This window comes from Pelmatolapia mariae, linkage group LG23 (genome assembly GCF_036321145.2).
Source record: "Pelmatolapia mariae isolate MD_Pm_ZW linkage group LG23, Pm_UMD_F_2, whole genome shotgun sequence".
In the NCBI taxonomy this organism is placed as follows: Eukaryota; Metazoa; Chordata; class Actinopteri; order Cichliformes; family Cichlidae; genus Pelmatolapia; species Pelmatolapia mariae.
The window spans coordinates 15900360-15922830 of NC_086246.1; the positions used below are offsets into that span (position 1 = coordinate 15900360).

A 22471-nucleotide genomic window follows, 5' to 3' on the forward strand; every position below is an offset into this window, starting at 1 on the left:
CATGCTTCATTAAATAAGATGTGAAATTAGCAAATGAGCCCATTAACTCATCAGAAAAGTTTGACTGGGGACATGGGTCAGTGGAGCCTAGGGATTTTTTTTTTTTCTAGAGACTTATTTCCCACTTCTTTTTTACAACCACAGGAGTTACCCCTGTTGGCCACTGGAAAGAAAGAACTGGTTTCCTTTATAATGGGAAGGAGATTTGACACAGAGACAGAAACACGACTGACTGGGGAGACAGTGGGAACAAGGAGACAAGATGAGAAACGTGGAACACGGGGAAGGCAAGGAAAGGGGAACCTAAAGCCTAAGAACAAATAGTATAACATAAGAATATAACATAAACATAATAATGAGAATCAAAACCATGAATAACAATAATTAAGGAATATAAATTAATCCACAACCACAAAACCGTGACATTTTGACTCTTTTGACTACTAGTAACCACTGGTTGCAAGGGAATAGTGTGTATTTCTTGTCCAGTTGGCAAGTGGTTACAAGAGGTTGCTACAATTGGGTAACATAGGTTGCAAAGAGGTTTGTAGCGCTGTCACAACATTCTCCTTGCAATTGCTATGGTTGCTAGCAGATTGCCATGGTTGGCGGTAGTTTGCATGAAAGACACCTGCAAGTGGTAGTGGAACAATGAAGTGCAGTGCAAACTGGTAAAAGAAACCACTTGGCTTTAAAGTAAAAGTTGAACCTTTTGTTAGGTGCCGGCCGGTTGCAGCAGTAAAGCACAACCTTTGAAAACAAACTGAGAATGTCTGATTTCAAAGCAGTTTGTTCTGCACTTTGTCAAGTTGCACTTCTACATGGTGTTTGGTTGGCTGCTAGCAACCAACAGAAACATAAGAAGGTTTTTGATACGGGACCCTTTTTGGGACCAATTTTATCTAGTTACAACCTGCAAACTATGTTGCAATTCTCATTTTTCCCAGTTAGCCAGAGTTGCCAACAAGGTCTATGACTGTGTGACTGAGACCTTAGCTTCGTAGCCTTCTTGCCTCTCTCACCAATAACAAAAAAAAAAAAGTTAAAAAAAAAAAAAGCATGGACCCTAGATTTCTCATAACTTTAAGCTTCAAGTGGCAAGCAAAGCATGTAGCCAGGCTTGTTCCTGAATCTGGTATATGACAATGGGGTCCTAAAAAGACGTGTCAAAAATGACCTTCAGTGTTTTGGTTTTTGCTCAGACTGCTCATGCTTAATTTTCACACAGGAGCTAAACTATTCAAGGCTGTTTTCATCTGTATGAAAGATCGCAACCTCCAATCTCATTAGGACTCTTTAAAAGGATGGTTTTGTGTTGATTTGATCATCCTTTTTCCAATTCAGACTCCTGTTTAGGGTTTTTTTTATCAATTTATCAGGACTCATTTATCAGGACCCAAGTAAATTCTAATAAATTACTTTTATTAGAATTTACTCGGTTGTAGTAACAATCCCTCTGTACAATGCACGCAGACAAACTCTGTCCTGGTTGCTGTAAGAATTCCTTTTAAAACTATTTTTTAAAAAAAGAAAGAAAAGAAAACAGAAAGAAATACAAACTGCATCGATGAAGGACGCGCATCCATCACCCTGGATGTTGGATTTAATTTTCCTTTGGATGCTAATGAGCTAGTTGGAAAAATTCCAATGACAATTTTTCTAAATAGGTTGTTGCTGTTAGATTCATTTTTTTCAGCAGTTTGCAAGCTATTGCATTTTAAAATGACTGTAAGTAGTTTCACAGAGTTGTTAAGAGGCAAAAATATGAAAAGAAACCCCACTATTTTTGCGCAGCGTGTTATTTTATTGCAGCATAAATTGTTACGTAAAACATCTGTACCAAGGTAAACCTCAGACATCTCCATTTAAATGCTAATAGCAGCCTAAGGTAAGACCCTAATGTTACTGTACAGCATATCAGCTGCCTGCATTAAATCTCTTAGGGTTAATACCTGCGGTGGGTTCATTTCACTGCCAGTAATGATATTGTCTCAAGGTAACCTTTAATCAACCTTTGGACTTTTTTTCTTTTTTTGCCTCGCGGTCTCTGCTTTACACCAGACGATTCCCCAACAACCTTATTGTTACTCGAAAGTCAGCTGTAATAAATCGTCAATTATTTCATCATGCGATTTATATTGGAGAGGAGTTATTTTAATTAAGAGATTCATTAAGTTAGTTCATTAATTTCCCCACAGGTGCCCCGGATTCTCCGGAGAATTTTCAAATCAATTCCGAGCCCTATTATTTAATATCAGATGGAAGAGTTGCTGAGCAAAAAAAAGGGGGCAGGTTCAGTGTGGTTTAATCTTCAGGTGGGTTTTTCTCAGTCAATAAAATAAATTAAAAATATATGTATCAAAGTTTATATATAGTCAGCTTTTAATTATCCCCTTATTTCAGCCACTACCATATCCCCTGAGTATTTGCCAGTATGACGGCCATAATCTTTTCTCCAGGCTGCTTAACTCTGAACTGACCATTGCACATAATTTCACTGAATTTGCTGCATATTGCATCTCAAGTCCTCTGCCTGCCCTCCAGCTGTATACCATAGCTGTCAGCCTTACTCTTCTCCAGGTTGATGTATGCAGGATGCTATCTATCATTGCCACGACATTGCATATCCTCTTCAGTCTGACACGTTTGACAGGCACTCGCACCCATTAATGCCATGGTATCACCTAGCTTGTTATCACTGTATCCACAAGGAGTTTACATTGCATGGCGTGCAGTCGAGTCCTCCAGTGTGGTGTGGGAGGATAATTTTCCCTGCTCTATTCTTTGAGCGGGCTTCTTGAATATGACTGCACACATGCTGAGTGGATAGTCAAGAGATCGTCCAGCTTCTCCAGGCTCAAAAGGCGTCAGTGATGGATGTGAAATGCTGGAAAGACATCGTAGGACAGAGTGTTGGCCCGCACCATCGATCACTCATGCAGAGCAGATGACACAGTTCTCTCTCGCTCTCTGTCTCTCCCTCTCTCTCGCTACCAGCCTGCGAGTTTATCAGCGCTGCCCAGAATATTTAACAGGGAAGAGAGCGCACCCGTGGGATCTCATTTGCACAGGTGTCCATCTGGTAGAAGTTGTCTGGGATAATCTCCACATCATGTCACATTTGCATCCGGGCTTCAGGAAAAATGGCACACTTTACAGTAAGAGGAGCGCGTCCAGTTCGAGTGTAGGGGGGTGGTGGTGGTGGGAGGGGGGGGGGGGGGGGGGGGGGATTGTTTGCAGACACTGTGGTGAAGACCAGTGTGTTTTCGCGCTAATCCACGAGGCAGCTAATGCCTCACAATTATGTAAGGATTTAACATGTTTGTAATTGTTTGTTGGTTCAGCTCAATTTGTGTAACCAGCTTTAGTTGGAAAATTAGCTGTGAGATTTTCCTAAACACTGCCAATTTGTTGGTCTTTTAACCAGGAGGGGGATTTGCTGCAGTAGGGCTGAAGAGTACTTGTCAATTGTGACAGTCTTATTAGGCGGTTTGGGCAAAGAAAAGGTGCCCCTATTGAATAAATTGATCATCAAGGACCTTTGCTTCTGTTCCCCCCCTCCTTTAAATAGCACAACTTTCCCAGCGAATCAATGGCTTCATCGATTCCCCAAGTTGGGTTAAGAATTACTCGAGCAGCAGATCCGATCTCAAAATCGCTGTCACATTAATGACACAAAGAGGATCGCTGCTTGTGCTTAGCAGCTGGATCGCTTCTTCTCACGGGGCTGTGCGTGAAGCGGCACCCACTCAGGCAGGCCTAGATCTCATCCAGGATACCTCGAGCTTCTGCATATGCAGTGCGTGCCTGCATACGAGCGCTCGACTCACATTTAGAGACACAAATCACTGAAGGTGCGCGCCGCAGTGCCGAGCAGTAAAATGAAATGTTTATTCCAGCGTGGATAAATACTCGGCCGTATCTGCGAGGCCAGGCGAGCATGGAGTCTCCAAACATCACAAGTAATCTTGCATTTTACGCCGTCTCTCCCTCGCGTTATAAATTCTCTTCTTTATGTGTATGACCTGAGCACTTACAGTACATCAGTTGTAGCAAGTCATTTTCTGCTAGCTCGCACTGTATCTGCGAAACGCATGAAAACAAAAGGCAGTCTTCGAGTGCTGTTGACTGTAAGCGCTCTAGCTCTTCATTAACACCCATTGGTTTTTCATTAGGACACATGTACTGTATATATACAAATATATATATTCATATGCACAGATAAGCTGATTATGCATCACTGCTGTTCATTGTTGGAATCAGTAGTTATTCAGCATTAAAGGCAGGTTTTCCTTTAAAAGAAATCAAGGTTTCTCTGTATCTCCTTCTGCTGCGTTTAATGATTCACATTCAATCCCAGGAATTAGCCTCGCAGAGTTTTTGATTGAACGGCTCAGAGATGGACTGCTGACAGCTTCTCGGCTCGGCAGCTGGCAAGAGCTCAAAAAGTGACGCGGGTCCATTTGTTACACTGACCGATTTGTTAACGTTTTATCTTTTGCAGGAACTCCACGTATTGCATGAAGGTGTCCATGTCCCTCACGGTGGCGGAGAATGACACAGACCTCTGCTACAACTCCAAAATGAGGTTCTTTGAGAAGGCGGAGCTGAGCAAAAGCAAAGACATCATCTGCCCAGGCATTGAGGATTATGTACAGCAAGGAATGGAGCCTGAGATCGTGTGGTACAAGGTATGGTTCGAGTTTTTCATCAGCAATCACTCTATCAACAAAGGGTTAGGGTCGTGTTTAGGTTAAACTTAGCTTTAAATACCAAATTTTCAAGCGGTCAAACAAAAAGAGAAAAATATTGCTTGCTGTGTGGAGAGTTGGGAGGCCCACAGTGGAACCGACCTGGCAGGCCTTCTGTGTCCAACAGGCCTCTTTGCCAGAGCTCGTAGGCGCAGCTCGGGGGCCAATTTATCAAATGTGAAAGTGTGCTTGATTAGGTGGCCACTTCCATTTCCCGCGGAATCAAATTAAAATAGCAGATAATGCCAGTGGGATCCACACCCTCCAGTTATTGGCTCTCACTTTGTTGGTGGGCTGATTCAATCCTGCAAGACGCTTCCCACAGTGCCCTAGTTTCTTTTGCCTCAGGTGGCCCAAAATTTGAAAGGCTGTTTCTAAAAGTCCATGCTTACTTCATGATCGCCACCTACGTGGCTACATGGGCTGTGGAGATAGAAAATAAGACTCATGTTGTACTTTAGGTTGTTTTCTGTGTGTACCTGGCTCCAGTGTAGTGTTTACCAGCTATTCACAGATTTTAATTGATCAGGTAAATTTATCAGTGACTGAAACTAAAAGCTAGTCTCTTCATTACAAGCTGAACTCCATTTTTAACACATGTGCACATAGGAAAAATGTCCTTTCAAATCCAAACAAATACTGAAAACACAGTTAGAAACCAATCCTACGATACACAGTATTTTGTCAGTGCAGTTATAGAGTAGCCAGGTCTGTCATTCTCTGTTGGAATCTGCTCCCTGCTGCTTGTTTGACATGGGCACACAGAGCCAGATTTTGATGTGAAAGGAAACAACCAGTACCAAGAATGATTTTCACATTTATCACATTCTGTACAAATTTGTTATCCGTGCTGATGTTGTCATTCTCACTTTTTGCTTATGTTTAGAACTCTTGACATGTGTCACTATGAGAACGGAGGTTTCCTTAAAGCTTGTGTAGTGAAAAAGGATTCCTAGCCTCATGTTATGACACAGTAGTGCCAACAGTGATGTCCATAATTGAGCAAAGGAGTCAAGAAACGCCACAAGACTGAGGCAGGTCAAAGTATAGAGAAAAGAGCTTAAAACTCAACTCCAGAACCAACATTGCGTAGCAGAGTCACCTTAATTAACCTTAATGAAAATGTCTTGTGCAAAATATATATTATAAAATGCTTGGTTTCTCTGACACACAGGCCTACAGACTGTACTGGACCCACTGGTAACCACCGGTAACTACGGAAAAGTGCATATTGCCCAGGAAACCTTGTGGTTACTTTGGTTGCTAACAGATTGTTATAGTTTCTGTAGAAACTATAACAATAATATAATAACTTGGCTGCAAACACTTGCCAACTAGCAAACTCTGAAGAGCATGATGCTAACCGGAAATGTAGACTGTTTACCTTCACTGTACAAATTATTTCTTATCATATAAATCAGCACATTTAAGATAAGATGAGATAAGATAAGATAACCTTTATTAGTCCCACACGTGGGAAATTTGGTCTCTGTTTCTAATTTGCATCTCACTTTTAGAAGTTCAACTACTGTTTCATGGTTAGTTAGTAAATGGTTTTCAGACAAGTTTTCCATGCAAACTACAGGCGACTGTGACAGTCTGCTAGTAATCAAAGCAACTGCAAGGAGGTTTTGTCAGCCAGCCTCTAGCCTTGTGTGACTGAACCTTCATACGCTGGATAGAGGTGGTTGGGTGTGACCCACCATCTGTTCAAATTGTCTGATTTCGAGGGGCAGCAAATCAGTGGAAAACTGACTTATAAAAGAAGAAATGAAGCTAAAAAAAAAAAGAAGCTTATTTTAGAGACTGTTACAGTGTATAACAAATAGGAATTATTTTGAACTTGGAATCATGCAAAGCTACTCTAGTAAAGTCCAAGATAAAAATATGTAGATGAAAATGAACAGAATTAGCCCCCTTTAATGAACCCATTAAGTTAATAATAGTTTTCTAATTTAAGACGAATTTACAATGAAAGGCCTGAAACTGCAGACCATTAGGCCAATATAATGTAATGTTTCTTATTCACTCTGACTGAATATACTCTCACATAAAAAATCTTTTTTTTTAATATGTGTATTAATATATATTATTAAATTGGTGCTTATTTTTTCCAATTGACAGATAAATTGAATATATAATTTGGCCTCAGTGTGTTATTTTGGGCTCTTACAGCTTCTGATGCTGAAATAATTTCCTGTTCACACTGATTGCCTCTGATTGGCTCCAGAGATGTTACCAAGCAACCGAGCAAATACTGATGATGCAACCCAATGAAGTAAATCCTAAAATCACTAAGAGTTTAGGAGGGAACTTACAGATAAACCCAGTAATGATTTTACAAATAGGTGGTGCAGCTTAATTTGGTGCTGCAGTCCTGCCTCAGAATGATAAATGCGCAGGCACCCAGTCTCATACATCACAGTTTAAAAGAGTATTTGTGTCGGGACAACGGGAGCTCACTAAACTAATGTCTGAAATCTGGCATCAAACAAAGTTTGTGTGCTGTGTGATATGATATGAGGTCTCTCTGCTATAAAGCTGCTGGAGTATTTTATGATACGGTGTTTAGTTATAGAGGTTCTCTACAGATTTAGTTGTTTTGTTTTTAAAATCTGTTATACTTTGAAGCTGAGACTGAATCTGACAGGCATCGATGTGAAAGTATGGTAAATTCAGATATAACAATTAATACAGAAAAAGCACTGAGAGCATTTGGTCATAAAACTGTGATCTCAAGTATTTAATTTAACACCACAAATCTAGTAGACAAAGGAGATCAATAAATCCAAGCAATATATAGTACTGTGCAAAAATCTTGATACTTCCTTTTCATTTTGCTAAGAAAATGAGAAATATAAAAGCTGAAAACATACACGGGAATCCAGTAAATAAGTCAAACAGAGCTTCCCTTTTATGCTGTTCTCTGTCAACATGATCCCACACAGATTCAATAATGTTGAGGTACGGGTCTGGGGAGGCCGATCCATGACTGATAGTGTTCCACTGTGTGTTTTTTCCATCTGGTTTTTATGCATTGACAGTTTCTTTGGGATCATTGCTATGCTGAATAATAAAGCCATTGGCAATTAGGCGTTTTCCAGATGTATTGCATGGTGGATCAAAATCTGATGGCGCTTTTCTCCACTTATAATTCCATTAGTTTTGACAAGATGCAGCCCCAAACTATGACAGAGCCTCCACTTGGCTGTAAACACTCACTATTGTATCTGTCTGTTTATGTCCACACATGTGCACATTTGGGATCATTTAACTCAAAAATTTTCAAATTTGGATCCTTCAATCTGCAGGTCCTTTTGCCTCTGATTTTTACTCCAGTTGTTGTGTAATTTGGCAAACCTCAGCCTTAACCTTTCCTTAAGAATGACTTCTTCACAACCACCCTTCCACTCAGGCCATTTCTGATGAGGCTTCAATGACCAATAGATGGATTATCTGAAGTATCAGATTCATCTCTTAGATCCTGTGTCAGGTTTTTGCTGGATTTTTTTCTTCTTTCTTAAGGACATGACTTTCAGATACTGTTCATCTGCTGCAAATAGATTTTTAGGCCTGATATGTCATCTTTTGTCCTCTACTTGTCTAAATTCTTTAAATTTATTAAGGACACACTGTTTTCAGCTAATAGCTCTTTGGAACTTACATTGTTGGTGCAAAATACTATTTAGCCTGTCAAACTATTTTATCTTTGTTAGTAGCAGCCTGCAGCAAAAAATATATAACTTGTTCAATTTCTTTAGTTGAATCTATGAAAAAGGTGAAAAAGTGCCCAAACAATTAAAAAAATGGTTCTTTGCTGTTATATATAGAACAACACTGGTTCATAATTTGCATTAGGTGCCTCTTTATGTTTAGTTTATTCATAGGTCAATGTTAAGTGGCTTAACAAACAGATGAAAAAGACATTCTTCTGAAAATAGTCAGGTACAAACACTGACCTGAAAATGAGAGATAAACAGCCAAAGACGTTTAGAAAGCCTAGACAGCAATCACTGAAGAAAGTCTGACTCTGAAATATAAACGAAATACAAGGAAATGAGGGGAGGCTCAAGACTTTTGCACAGTACTTTCAATAAAAATAATTAATAATTAGCTAAGGATGCAGAAAAAGTTACTAAATCATTTTAGTTTGAAGTTTATATGTTCTCAGTTGTTTGGAGCAATAGAAATGAGAAAATCAGCTCAGCACAAATGTATGGGCATAAATTTAGAATTTTAACTGTATTTTCATAAGTTTTGCTGCTTGTCCTCCCAATAAAGACTTCCCCACATTTATACTACAGCAAAATAAATAATTAAATAACAGAAAGTTCCTGTTTTTTTACTATCTAGTATAGAATTGTATGGGTTTTTTCACAATGAGTTCACAATAAACAAAAAAATAATGAATAAAAAGTAAAATAAGACATTCTGTCAATATAATTACAGTCTGCACAGTGATATACCAGAACTTTGCAAATATGTCATTTTGCACATTCATTTCTTATATGCGATTGGTTTCTAACTGTGTTTTCAGGATTTGTTTGGATTTGAAAGGACAAAAGTCGTGTTGACAGATGTCTTTCAGTTACTACAGCAGCATTTCTTTATCGTGTCAAAAAACTTATTTTTGCACTTCTTTTTCTTATATTAAATATCTGAAGGATTAAATGTGTAGTTAAAGTTCTTAACACTGACTGGGGTCTTTCATTGGTTCGGTTCATGATGTCCAGGGTACAGATTATATAACATTTGAATGCAAGTTTGTCATCATACCAGTCGATACTGGAAATGTGAAAACTGTTGTAGCCCCACCCTCTTACTTTAAAGAAACCAGTGTTCATGCTTTACATTTACAAGTTGTATCTCCATGCTCTTGGTTTGTCTTTGAAAAAACAAAAACAGGAGTGCAAGCCAAAGCAGTGGAGACAAACCATTGAAAGGAAGAAGGACATTCTCTCCATCAAGGAAGTACGGGAAGATGACATTGGGAATTACACGTGTGAAGTGCCGTTTGGGAACTTTGTGGTGCGAAGGACTACTGAGCTATCAGTCACAGGTAAGGAAGTATCCTGCCTTTCCTCATTTTTCTCCCTCCTGCTGCTTTTGTGACGATTTTCACTGAAGTAGAAACTCCAGCAAAAATAAGTGCCACGAACCGCACGCAGAAAGATCAATGGAAAATCCATTGTCATTCAATGAATTTCTAAACAAATGTACTTCCACAGAACATCTTTTTTGTTGCTAATGCTTCTGAGCGTACTGTCTGGTGATTATTTTCCACAGTTGCTTCGGGTCGCTTAAAAAAAAACAAAATTAAGCTTTTTAAAGCTGATCACTGCACCTTTTGCCAAAGTGTCGCAGTCAATAGCATTGCTGTGACTTCCAGGCTGCTTTAATTGCTTAGCAGTGGAATTCACCCAGAGCCACTTCAGCACTTTTTTTTCTTAAGGCTGCTGAAATATTTAAGTCTGAACCTAAAGCAGGTGACAGATTTCTTGTCAGTGTCACAGCCAAGGTTGACAAGCCATGCACTATCCCACAATTTTAATTTAATAATTATCTCTCTCTCTCTTTTTTTTCCTTTTTTTTTTTTTGAAAGGCATATAGTATGAGAAGGGAATCAGGCTACAGAGTTTTCCTGAGTAAAGTGTGTGATCAATAAACAGAGTCATAATTTTTTTATTGTTGCCTGCTTTATTTATTTGAATCTTATGCTAGAACTCCTACTAAAGTTTCCTCACTACCAAGCTTTAAACATGATCAATCTTCAGGGAAATAAGGTTGCTTGCTGGATATAAAACGGTCCGGCATGGCTGATCTGAACCAGTGGAAAATGCTAATGTAAAAGTGGAGCTCGTGTTCTTTTGACTGCCTTCATACGACCACAGCTTCTCCTCTCTGTGACTCATTTGGCTCGGCGCACCTTTCCTGTGCTAGCTCATGTCTGCAAGGATACAAACAAATGCCAGATGACGCACGGCTGGGAAAAAAAAAAAAACAGGAAAAAAAAGAAAAAGAGGAAGAGCAGAGGGAAGAGGTTTGGGACAGGCGGAGAAACTGTTAGGTTTCAGCACAGCCGTCGTCATCATCACCTCCATTGTTGTGTGACGGTCAGACGGAGCGATGGCTTTTAACTGCTACTGGATTGCACATTGTAGTGCCTTTTCTTTTCTTTTTTTTGAGAGACTCCAGCGAAGGCCGAGCAAAGTCATACATCATTTTCTCACCAGCCTCAAAATGTCATCCCAACAGTCTTAATCTCTCTATCTACTGTAGAGACATTCAGCATTTCAAAACAGGTAGCAAAAGATGATTGATGATTGGGCCGTGGCAGTAAAGGAGGCATTTATGACTTTTTCAAAAGAAATACACCCTTCAAGCAGTCTGCTAGAGGTGTGGATACTTTTTTTTTTTTTTTTGCTTTTCTTTTGGTTCTCTCACCCAGGGTGCGAGAGCCCTTAAATGGTCTGGAAAAATTAATAGATCAATATGCGTCTCCTTTTTGTTGAAGTGATTAGAATGACTTTTGTCTAATTCCACAGCAGCAGTAGGTCTCTGGCTGGAGCTGTTAGGATGTAAACTGAACAATTTTTACCCATTCTGACCTTTGCTGTAAGTTTTAAGATGCAATTGTGTGCCTCGAGGCAAAAAAGTGTAATACAAGTTCCTATTGTTATTTCTCGAAACTTGGAGTTCTTTTTATCTTTTGGAAAGCAACGCCAGTGTTCACTCTGCTTTTGGCTCAGTTGCTTTCCTTTTAGACAGAATTGCTTTCCTCAGAGTTTTGGATTTATTTATATATTTTCCAGTTTTGATTGAAGAAGTTTGGAGTTTTTGCACGGAGCGGTTTTCTTTTGTGCAGCGCTGCCATGGTGGCTATACCGATCATGCTAACTAGCCTGTAGTTTTGATGTGTCTCCTGGTTCTGTCTGCTGTCTGTGCTTCTGCACACATGAAACACATCGTGTCCTAAGGAAAAGGGTTTTGTTCTTGGAAAGAGCTCCTGCGCTTGGTGTTTAGATCAGCAATTGCACAAGCTTTCATATTCTGGTGGAATCACAGTAAATAAGCTTTGCAAAATTCCTAAAGAACGCTTAAAAATAAGCATCCACTGGCTTCATATTAAATTGTTTTTTTTGGTTTGTTTGTTTGGGCAAAGCACCCAAGTTTGTCTAATTTTCTCAATTAATCATGTTAACAAGCATTCTAGAGTTCAATTGTTTAGGAAATTGTCAGCCATTTATCCACATTATATTTCTATCTAAAAGGCCAATGGGAAAAATAAAGGATGAAATTCTACAAGTAACAAAACAGCATCGCAAACAAACTGTTCTTCCAAATTAAGACATAAGAGTTTGTAACTAACTGTGCCTTGATTTTTGGGCTACAATTCAGTTCATACATCATTTTTTAACCATGTGGCACTAGATTAAAAACAGGATGACCACCTCCACCAGGCAACCGCTAACCAAGAATGAGTGGTTGCCTGGTGATTGCATTGAATTTTTTCAGTTTCAGTCATCAATTACAACCAGTTGCCATGACCAAATTGTCGCCCAGAAGTTGAGAGTATTAAACGTTCACCTTTCGATCGTAAAGCATAGATTGCCCGGTGGAATGCGACTTGTCTACAGACTATTGCAGTTTGACTCCAACTGCATTGACTCAGACAGATTGTTGAAGTTTTGCAAATAATTGCTGTCTCATTTATAAATCCAGATAAATTACCAACATGCTGCCATCAGTCTGAATGAGTCTTTGTTAATGAACACAACTAGATGAGACTCAGCTTATCTGGCTGCCAGCTGTTTGTATTCTGGATCTGTTTTTTTATAAAAGCAACTTTGATGAGTGTCTATTTCATTCTGATGTTTACTAATTTTACCTGATGCAGTTGCAAACTGATAGCAGACTTGACTGCGAGTGGTTGCAGACTTGGTCGCCGTCTTTGAAGAAACCAAGTCCATTGGTCACAATCAAAGTAATTGTGGTTGCGCGTTGGTCTCCAAACACCATTTTCAATTCAATTAAAAATGTATTTCTGTAGCACCTTTAAAAGCAACAGAATTTTTTCGCAATATGACTGTTGTATCATGGCGCCTTTCATCTAACTAGGATGAGTATAGGCTTAATGTTTAGTTAGATACAGAAAATATAAGATATTTCTTGATAAACATACTATTTCACCACAAATCTTGGCTGACGTGCCAAGATTTGTGGTGAATTTGGCTAAGCAAGGAGCTTATTTACAATCATCACTATGTCCTTCCATTTTGCCACATGGCTGTCAAATTATCACAACACAGGAAGTTGGAAAAATCACCAAGTAACCATGGACTTTTGGATCATTGAGTCACTTTCAGAGTTACTGTTTTTGTTGGGAGTTTGCGTGGAGTTGTGTACATAACCTGAAGGCTTGAGAAAAATGTGAAACATTTATATGCGTTGGGTTCCTCCTCATGTTTCCAGAACTGCAGCATCGTGGATACACGCCAGAGAGGGAGCAGTGGGAATAGCTGTTTTTTTTAATGTGATGTTTGGTTAGGAAATCAAGTAACACTACAATGTACGAAGGACTCTTTCTCCTGCCATAGCTGCTTGACTTGTTTTTTTTATAAAGTCAGTTGGGGGTCCAGAATCACGCTGTTGTTGCTGCTGTGTGCTTTGCAATTCTGTATTTGTAGAATTTTAGTGTTTTCTTGCACATATCCTCCTGGACTCCCTGGCTGTTCAACCAACATGAGTACGTTTTGTCCCCAATTTCTGTCAAGCATGAGAAATCTAGCGGGACCTTTTATTTCCAATCATTCAATCTAACTCACTCTAAATGGCGTCGTCTCCCAAAATACTAATGAGAGCCTGGATATCTTTTTGGTAATCAATACAGATGACGCAGTAAAATATGGGTTAGTGCTGTGTTGGGTGTCGTCATTGTTGGCAACATCTACTTGACCAAATATAGCTCCTCTAAAGTGCAGCTCTTGAGTAATTCTGGGAACTTTCGTATAAGATGGTAAACAACATCGGATAATGGCAAGTCTTTACTGTTAATTGCGTTCCTGTTTTGCAAAAGGGATTCAAGGACTCTAGATAGTTGTCCAGACCTGAACTTTACATCTGAATACTTTCGTTTCTAATCTGGAATAAGTATACATGAACCTTCATATAATATTATCTTCAACCTTGGACAGAAAATTACAATTCACTATTAAAACCCTTGTCACTCCCCTCTTTATCAACAGCCTACAGCCGCTCTCAAAGCAGTGCAGTGGGACAAAAGGTCAGACTCCATTTGATTATAATGAGCACAGCTAAAATCATAATGAGCTCCCTCACCGGGTGATTGGAAGCGACATTCATTTTTAAATGAAATTTGTGGTTTTATGACTTCTTTGTAAGGTGCACTGTTTGATGTCTTAGATTAAACAGCACAGAATAAAGAAACGGTGATGAAACAGAGATACAGGAGAGCAGCAACTTTGGTGTGTAAAATAGACTGTCAGTGTGGCTAATGAGCTGGGACTGATGCTGTTAACCCGCTTTTCTTCTTCTTCTTTTTGCACCGCATTGCGATGAAGTGTATTTGGTTGTGTGCGGCGCCCGTAAATAACCAAAATGCCTGAGAGGTTGAAAACAATCATGAAAATATTTCTCAACATTAAGTGTTCCTGCCTTCTTCCTTACACCGACTCATCCCTTTCACCCCATATTTTACATGTCTTTCAAGTCTGAACATTTTGAATTGACAGATCTGACACTATGGTAGCTTTGTGGCTTAAAGCAATTTTTGATGCAACATTTCTTTAACAGTCTTTCAGTCTGGCACTTTCAAAACCAATTTCTCTTGAGTGAACAATGCTTTCTTGCTGGGTAGTGTCGCGCTATTTCAGGGCCTTGCTTACTATTGAATATTATTGCATAGCAACATGACTGGCTAGAAATGGGAGGAGGGAGGGGCATTATTTTGTTTCCTGGGCCAGACCACTGCTCTTGAGTGATGGGAACCTTTCCCTGTGTGTTCTCTGTGATGCATTTATAAGCTGGGGGCTGTTTTCTGCAAATGTAGACTATGAGGTCTAACACAAGCGCAGTATAACTGTAGAACATGAATTTCAGGTGGAGATCATGACTGTTTATTGCTTTCACCCTGAGATACTTTAGAATTACTAAAGTTCCTCATGTTTAACATTTATTTTCAGAAATCATAAAGACATATTGCAGCAGATGATTAGAGTTCTATTGTCGTTTTCTTGGGCATATGTGAAACATTGACTTTACGGTAGCAACATGCTCTCTACAAGTGTATATCTTATCTGTATAATGTTTATCTTATCTGGACAAGATAAATTGCCCAACAATTCCAGAGCTGCATGCATTCAAAGGCACAGCAGGACTGTGATAAGATCTCAGCCAGCCGTAAATGCAGTTTGGCTGTATTCTTTTAACCCTCTGAGGTCTAAGTCATCTTCGGCGATGGCACCAACCCCAATCCTAACTGTTATTCCAGGCAGTGAAAATGTAATTTTTGTTTTTATTAAATTGTTTTTCCCCTTTGTTTGCAGTCACTGAGCACAGAAAAATAATCAGTCTATAATAATAAAGTTTATTTCCCTTTATCCTAAATATAGCATTTAAGTTAAGGTTACATCTGCGATGCATTATGGCTTGATTATACTTTCCATGTCCACGAGCCCACTACATTCCACTCTGTGATCAATTAGACAGTGAGAGTGAGAGTCCAAGCAGACAGATGCATGCCTGCCTGGTTTTTGTGCACCCCGGTCTGCAAAGAACCCACACTGCAATACACCAACTACACCACAACATCTCCAGCTGTCTGTATGATTAGCATTAGACCTCAGACAAACGGTAAAAGGTCATCTAACTCAACCCCTTCCTTTTACATCAACCTGCCTGCCCAAAAAGGTACTGCTGTTTAGGCACTTAACTCTAGAGGCTGCCACTCTCAAAGTTACAGGTCATAATGGCAGCTTCCACAAACCACCTATAGGTAAGGGACTCTTAGATTAGTTGTCTCTGTATTACTGTAGGGTCTTTAGCTTAAAATATAAAGCACCTTGAGGTAACTGTTGTTGTGATTTGGTGCTATATAAAACAAATAGAGTTGAATCGAATTCTGGTAAGCTAAATAAAACAAACTGATGAAATACCATAGTGACAATATAGCAAAAGAGTCACAGAGTAACACAACTATAACATTCAGCTGAAACATCTGAGGCTTTAGGGAAATCTTTTTTTTTTTCTTGGGGGTGACGGGCATCCCTGCCCGGCACATCTTGGATGTCATTACCTATAATATATGCAATTCTGTCACCATGATGAATGCTACAGCTGAAACATATTGACTTTCTAATACTTCGGTCCAGTCTATTGTTCTTCAGGAGGAGCCAGATGACTTTAGTTTTGCTGAGTAAAACTAAATGTGGCATTTGTTTTGGTGGTGGCGGTGAAAGGAACATAAATAGCTTGTGGCACAAGAACAGCAGCAGCAGTAACTTCATATATCCACTCAGCATTCAGTCATTTACAGTCTAAACTAATTTTGTGGACAGTAAAATGTTAACACGGCCTCTAACCACTCAAACTATTTACCTCCTCAGCCCAGTATGACACGCCTACCTCTTTTCTGTTCTACCAAGTAGAGCATTTGTCCTACCCGTGCCATTTGATGGCTATTACCCAAATCTCTCCCATCCCTTAGTTGACTCATTAACATATGAAGAAGGCTGAAATATAATATGTCCTTTAATTGATGGAAGATAATTAATTTAGTCAAAGTGCCAGTGAAGAAAAGACAGAGCTGAGTGGATTTAGAAAGTAATCCTTTTGTTCTAGTGAATTGGATACACCATGTAATCAGCAGGTGCTTGATGAGGTTTATTAATTGTTGTATCTTTCTTATGTCATTACCTTTTGATATTTTGTCATTTTATTAAAGAACGTACTTATGAATAAAAATGAAGCTTGTCCCTGTTTTGTGAGTCTTCTGTGAAATGAATTCATTGTCTCCCGCTGTGGTCGATGGTGCGTTAACACTCTTTGAAGCCTAAAGAGTGAGTTATTTATTGTAACGCACCATTATGCTAAGTTACAAAATTAAAGTGTGTCATGTTTTTTTGTGCTTGCATAGTCAAATTTAAGTTTTTAGACCTGTTTAAAAAAATAGTGATAATAGAAACAGATGGTGAATCTCAGGACTTAGTTCATTATAGGTTTTTGACCTTTTTTATGTCATGTCCTTGGCAAGAAAATATGATCTTCACACCCTAACGCCGCTCTGAAGCAGTGGCACAAGTCCTTATGTGTGCTGTTCTCGGCACACATCACTTCACAGTAGGGATGCGGCGGATTAATTAAGATTGTCACTCAAACATCTGGTTGCTGTGGAAATGGGCTAAAAATGTATCCTTTTCCTAACTTCTGGCTTTTCCTTGGGTGCTTCGGTGCAAAGTTAATATAGCGTGGTGAATGGGTGAACAATCTGGATGTTACCTGCCCCTTGAATGACCATTATTAGTTTTTGTTAGTCATTCACATTGCCAATTATCCCTTTCCTCCACCTTCTAGGTGGTTCAGTAGCCTTTCATTATTTTTGGGAATCAGTGATAAATTGATTTTATTTATCTGGAAACTTCTATTGGTTGTGCGAAGACGTGTATTTAGCATCTTTGTGGTAAATATGTTAATCTAGCTATAACATATTCTTTACAAGGTAAAAGGATGCATTTTGAAATCCTAACCATGACTTTTTTTCCTAAACCAAACCGAGTGTCTTTGATGCTTAACCTTAAGTGAAGGTAAACAAAGTAATGGCTCCATCTGACTCCAACCATGGGATCTGTTTCTAATATAACATGTACACAGCACACTGCTTATTACTTCCATTCAGGTGGCCTGAATGACAATCAATTACGGTAACAAGTAGACATGATCAAGATGATGGTGTGGTTGTTGGTGTTAGTTATTTCAGAAACAGCGATCTCTAGGGTTTACAGAGAACGGTCTGAAAAAGAGAAAATATCCAGTGAGTTCTCTCAGTGACGCCAGAAGTCACAATGACAATGGCCAGATTGCTTTGAGCTGATAGGAAGGCAACCATAATTCAAATAACCACTTGTTGCAACCGAGATATGCAGAAAAGCACCTCTGAACACGCAACACATGAAACCTTGAGGTGGACGAGCAGCAGAAGACCACAACAGGTGGCACTACTGTCAGCCAGAAACAGGAAACTGAGGCTATGAGTTCCACCAGAATTAGACAATAGGCGATTAGAAGAAATGTTGCCTGACTGATGAGTCTCAATTTCTGCTGTGCCATTCAGAAGGTACAGTAAGGTCAGAATTTGGTGTAAACAGCACAAAAGCATGGATTCATCCTGCCTTGTAATAATAGCTCAGGCTGCTGCTGGTGTTGGTGAAATAGAGTCAGGGATATTTTCTTGGCACACTCTGGGCCTCTTAGTACCAACCGAGCTTTGTTTAAATGTCACAGCTTACCCCAGTATTGTCGATGGCCATGTCCATCTCTTTACAACGACAATGTACCGTGTTCTTATGGCTGCTTCTGGCATGATAACGATCGCAATGTAGCTAATAAAGTGTCCAATGACTGTATGGGAGAAATAACAGTATGGGACCGATTACAGCCATTTTAAAGGGCTAATAATATTTCAAATGTATGGAACGAGCAGACCCAATTAAGGGTGGGCGGTGAAACTGTTCTCAGTAATTTTCACAAAAATAACCCTTTCATTCTTACTGGCCATACTGCTAGCTGACAGCAGGTCACCCAGCTGTAAGCGCCCTGTAAGCACAGCAGTAAAATGAGGTCATCTTTGGCTTGTTTTGTTCATTGTTAGTGAAATGCAGACATTACAAATGAGTTTTATAACTCTAAAGTAATAAAGACACAGTCTCAAATGATACAGAACAGTAATTAGCAAGACAGAAAAGCTATATTTTGATTTGAAACATATTTTTTCAGGTCTGGGTAAAAGAAGGCAGAAAACAGGGCTGTAAGATGACGTTAAAGGGTTGTTTATTAAATCACAAAGATTCTTGCTTGTTTCATTAAGGTTCCATATATTTAAATAATTATTAATACAGGGACACATGGGTGACCTAGATGGAAAATGGGAAAATGTTGGGATAGGTGGTTAATGTTGTCTCTAGGCAGATTCTCTGGGAGCAGGAAGGGAGCCATATGCAGTTATGAAACGCACTTCAGGTGGAGAGAAGAGCTCTTAAAACATGATGGATGTCATTTTTATCAATTGAAATCTTTTTTTCATGGGCCCCACTGGTTATTTTCCCAACCCAATTACTAAAAGGGGATCTCCAGAGAATCTGAATGGGGGGGAGTGTCACGTGCACATTTATGACGTTACGAAAAAACTTCAGTATGCTTGTATTTCTGAGAAGGCTCCGCAAACACGTATCCAAACAGCAGGATAACTCTGAACAGAGCACCAAATCTGAGATGGCAGGCTTTTTTGTGTTATTATTGGTTTAGCATTATATGATTTACAGTACCATATATATATATTTTTTTATCACCTTCATTTTCTGCCCCAGCTATTGTCCCACTATTTGTCACGTCCCACTGCTGCCATAATCTCATACCCCCGGTCAAGCCCGAAATATCAATCAGAGGCGAAAGGCAGAACCAGAGGCTTTTCTTTACTGCCTGTAATGGAAAAGTCTGGGGGTTTTTTGTTTTTTGTTTTTTTTGTTTTTTCTTTATCTTCTTCTTCAACTGACACCCACTAAATTGTGCAGTCAACTGCGGCACCAAATTGAGCATCAGGTTGCAAAAGGACACAGGTAACGATAACCCCATTCAGAAATCTATGTGACATTTTGCCACCCGAGGTCTATCTTATGGTTCTACAGTAAACAAAATCCTGAGTTACATCAGTGCAGCTTTGGAGCAAAATCTAAAACTTGAACATGGAAATATCATCAGTTTTAACCATTAAATGTGATGTTTTATGGACTAAATAGTGGATTAAAGTCTTCCATTAAAGTCTCTATCTCTGGATTTTGACCTCCTCTCACACATAGAATTCAGGTATATAAATAAAAAAGGACTTTTACCTTGTAAGAACATTTGGAGCAAGCAGTGTAAGAGATGGCGAAAGCCTTGGCGAGACACGCTGTGGGCAAATTTCGCTCATCACTGAGCCTAAATGGCACCAAATGTTTCCTTTGAAAATGTTCAGATTCATTACCTCCAAGTCTCGCGATCAACATTTTAATTCCTTAATGACTGGAAAGGCTGGAGGTTAGGAACAAATTGTTTCCACGCTCACTCCTCTTCATCACTATTAACAAGGAAGTTTTAGATTTTGCTCGGCTTCAATTCATTACTGGCTGTGCCCCTCCGCTGACCATACCACATGTCAAAATTTAATTTGGGCTCATGACATAATTGGGTCTCATTTGTGACACAGAGTGAGCTATCTTCGCTGTTGCGCTCCTTATTTGTGATTTAGGTTGATGAGATACTTTTTTTTCCCTTCGTCTTCCTCTGCTTTCTTTCTCGTGCAGCTCTAATTTGCAGAAGGCATGTCAGCTGGAGAAATCTTTAACAAAATTGCTTTGAGGGCGATCAGTGAAATGTTGCCTTTCCCATGGCGGTTCATTAACTTTTGCCTTTTTGCTCAATTCACATGCAACATCATTTTTACAACATTATCACATAATAACAACATACTTAGCGACTGATTATTTTATTATGGACTGGCCTATATATCTTTCTTTTTTGCGATTGTTACTAAACAAGGTGATTTATTTCGTTTTGTCTAACCAGCAGTATTGGCAGCAGGTAAAGGCAGAGTAAGGTTGAGATTAATTAGCAACAGCAGGTGCAGTCAAAAATATAATATAATGCAATATTATAGAGTGTAACGTATCCGTAATCAAAGGTGTTTTGTTGCATCTCCTGCGCTTGTTTTCTCAGTTTGCTTTTGTCCTCTCTGAGGGAGCTTGCAGGCCCACTATAGTAAAACATCATTTGAGAGGCTTGAGTGAGAGCGTCATCATTTAGTATCTTTGGCTTGACAAATGACTTATGATGTAGCAGTTATGATAATGGTTGTCTTTTATTCTTCTGGTAATTGCCAGATTGATTAACTGACTTTGTTTCATTGCTAATCAGTACAATGCTTGTAGCCCCACTGAGTCATATTCCTATTAAAGGAAGTTGATTTTTAAAGGGGCAGTTCATCCTGGAGTCAGATATACATCATTCAGTAATGTATATACCTTTACATATTGTACATATATTTATTACTTTTTAGATTAGCCATTTTTATATTTTGCTTGTTTTACATTATTGTATTTTGCACAACTCTGTTGCTTGTGAAGCTCGCACACAAGAATTTCACTCACATGTACTGTACCAGTGTACCTGCACATGTGATGTGACAATAAAAGTGATTTGATTTGATTTGATTTGATTTGATATACTGTTTTTCAACTATCCTGTGCGACCACTTGGCAACCAGCTGACGTGTCGGAGTTGAGTTGCGCTCATCAGTGCAGATGGACTCGGATTGATTACGGACCAACGCAAACAGATTTGTTGGAAGTCTACGTTTATGCATTTCACAGAAATTATTTGCAGTCAGCTTGAGTCAGACTGCAATTGTTTGGAGGCAGGTTGCCACTCACCACGTGACCGTGTAGTCACTTCATGCAGTTGCACTGAATGCCACAATGGTTGCCTGGTGACTGCATGGAATTTTGCAGACCTCGATGTTAATGCTTTTCTTTTTGTCACTGTTCCACTCACTATATCACCATGCACATGGGTTAGCTTGCACTATGCACCATGGGGCTTAGCTTACATTGCAGAATATCTAAATAGGGGAGCACATGGGGTAAAAACCAATCCTGGCAAATTCCCCTTTTTTATTTATATTTTTTATTACAAGTTATTAAAGAACTTTAGTATTGTTCAATGTCAGATATTGAACAACCCATTTCCAGAGAAGATATTTCTCTGTAGTACATTGAATTTGGCCTTTATTGTTGAGAAGAATCTGTAAATGAATGATTTTGCCATTTTATTCATAGGCAACACAGTGGTGCAGTGGTTAGGACGGGCGTCTCACAGTTCCTGGGTTTGAGTCCTTCTGCCAAGCATACATTATTCATGATTTGAAGTTTTCCGTAGGTGTCTCTTTTTCTGGGCCCTGTGCCGCCTCTCGCCTTATGACAGCTGAGATGGGCTCTGGCCTTACCGTGACCCTGTATTTGATAAGTGGAAGAAAACGGATGGATGTTCAAAAAGGATTGTAATGAATTGCCATCTAGATGAATTCCAGCCTGTGTTGGTACAAAAGGATGTAAAAATGCTCAGATTTTAGCCATAAATGTTTTGTCACATACTAGTGACAAGAAAAACTAAATGGATAATCAACATCAAAGCAGCATAGATGGATACATAGCACTACAGGCCATGGGAAGAACATGTATTTGGTTTGGAAATGAACCGTCCCTTTAAAGAGGAAACTATTCCTTTTGTGCTCATGCTCTATTCTGTACATTTACAACATGCAACACCTCCCCCACTCTGTGCTGTGACTCTCCACTGTGCCCAGCTGTTTGCCGTGGCTCCCTTGTTTTGAGCAATGCCCCATCCCCCTGTGGTTTGGCAGGCAGTTTGTTATGCGTTCCCCTGCCATCAGT

The 22471-nt window shown here is 39.4% G+C and overlaps 1 protein-coding gene across 3 annotated transcripts in view; it reads left to right on the forward strand.

Annotated features, from left to right (window-relative positions):
• The window catches only part of LOC134620172 (interleukin-1 receptor accessory protein-like 1-B), a 335420-nt gene that overhangs the window by 143960 nt on the left and 168989 nt on the right, over positions 1–22471 (forward strand). For all 3 annotated transcript variants that reach the window (XM_063466189.1, XM_063466190.1, XM_063466191.1), the window contains 2 exons: positions 4505–4691; positions 9657–9810. In XM_063466189.1, the coding sequence (XP_063322259.1) occupies positions 4505–4691; positions 9657–9810 (341 nt within the window). The remainder of the gene's footprint in view (positions 1–4504; positions 4692–9656; positions 9811–22471) is intronic.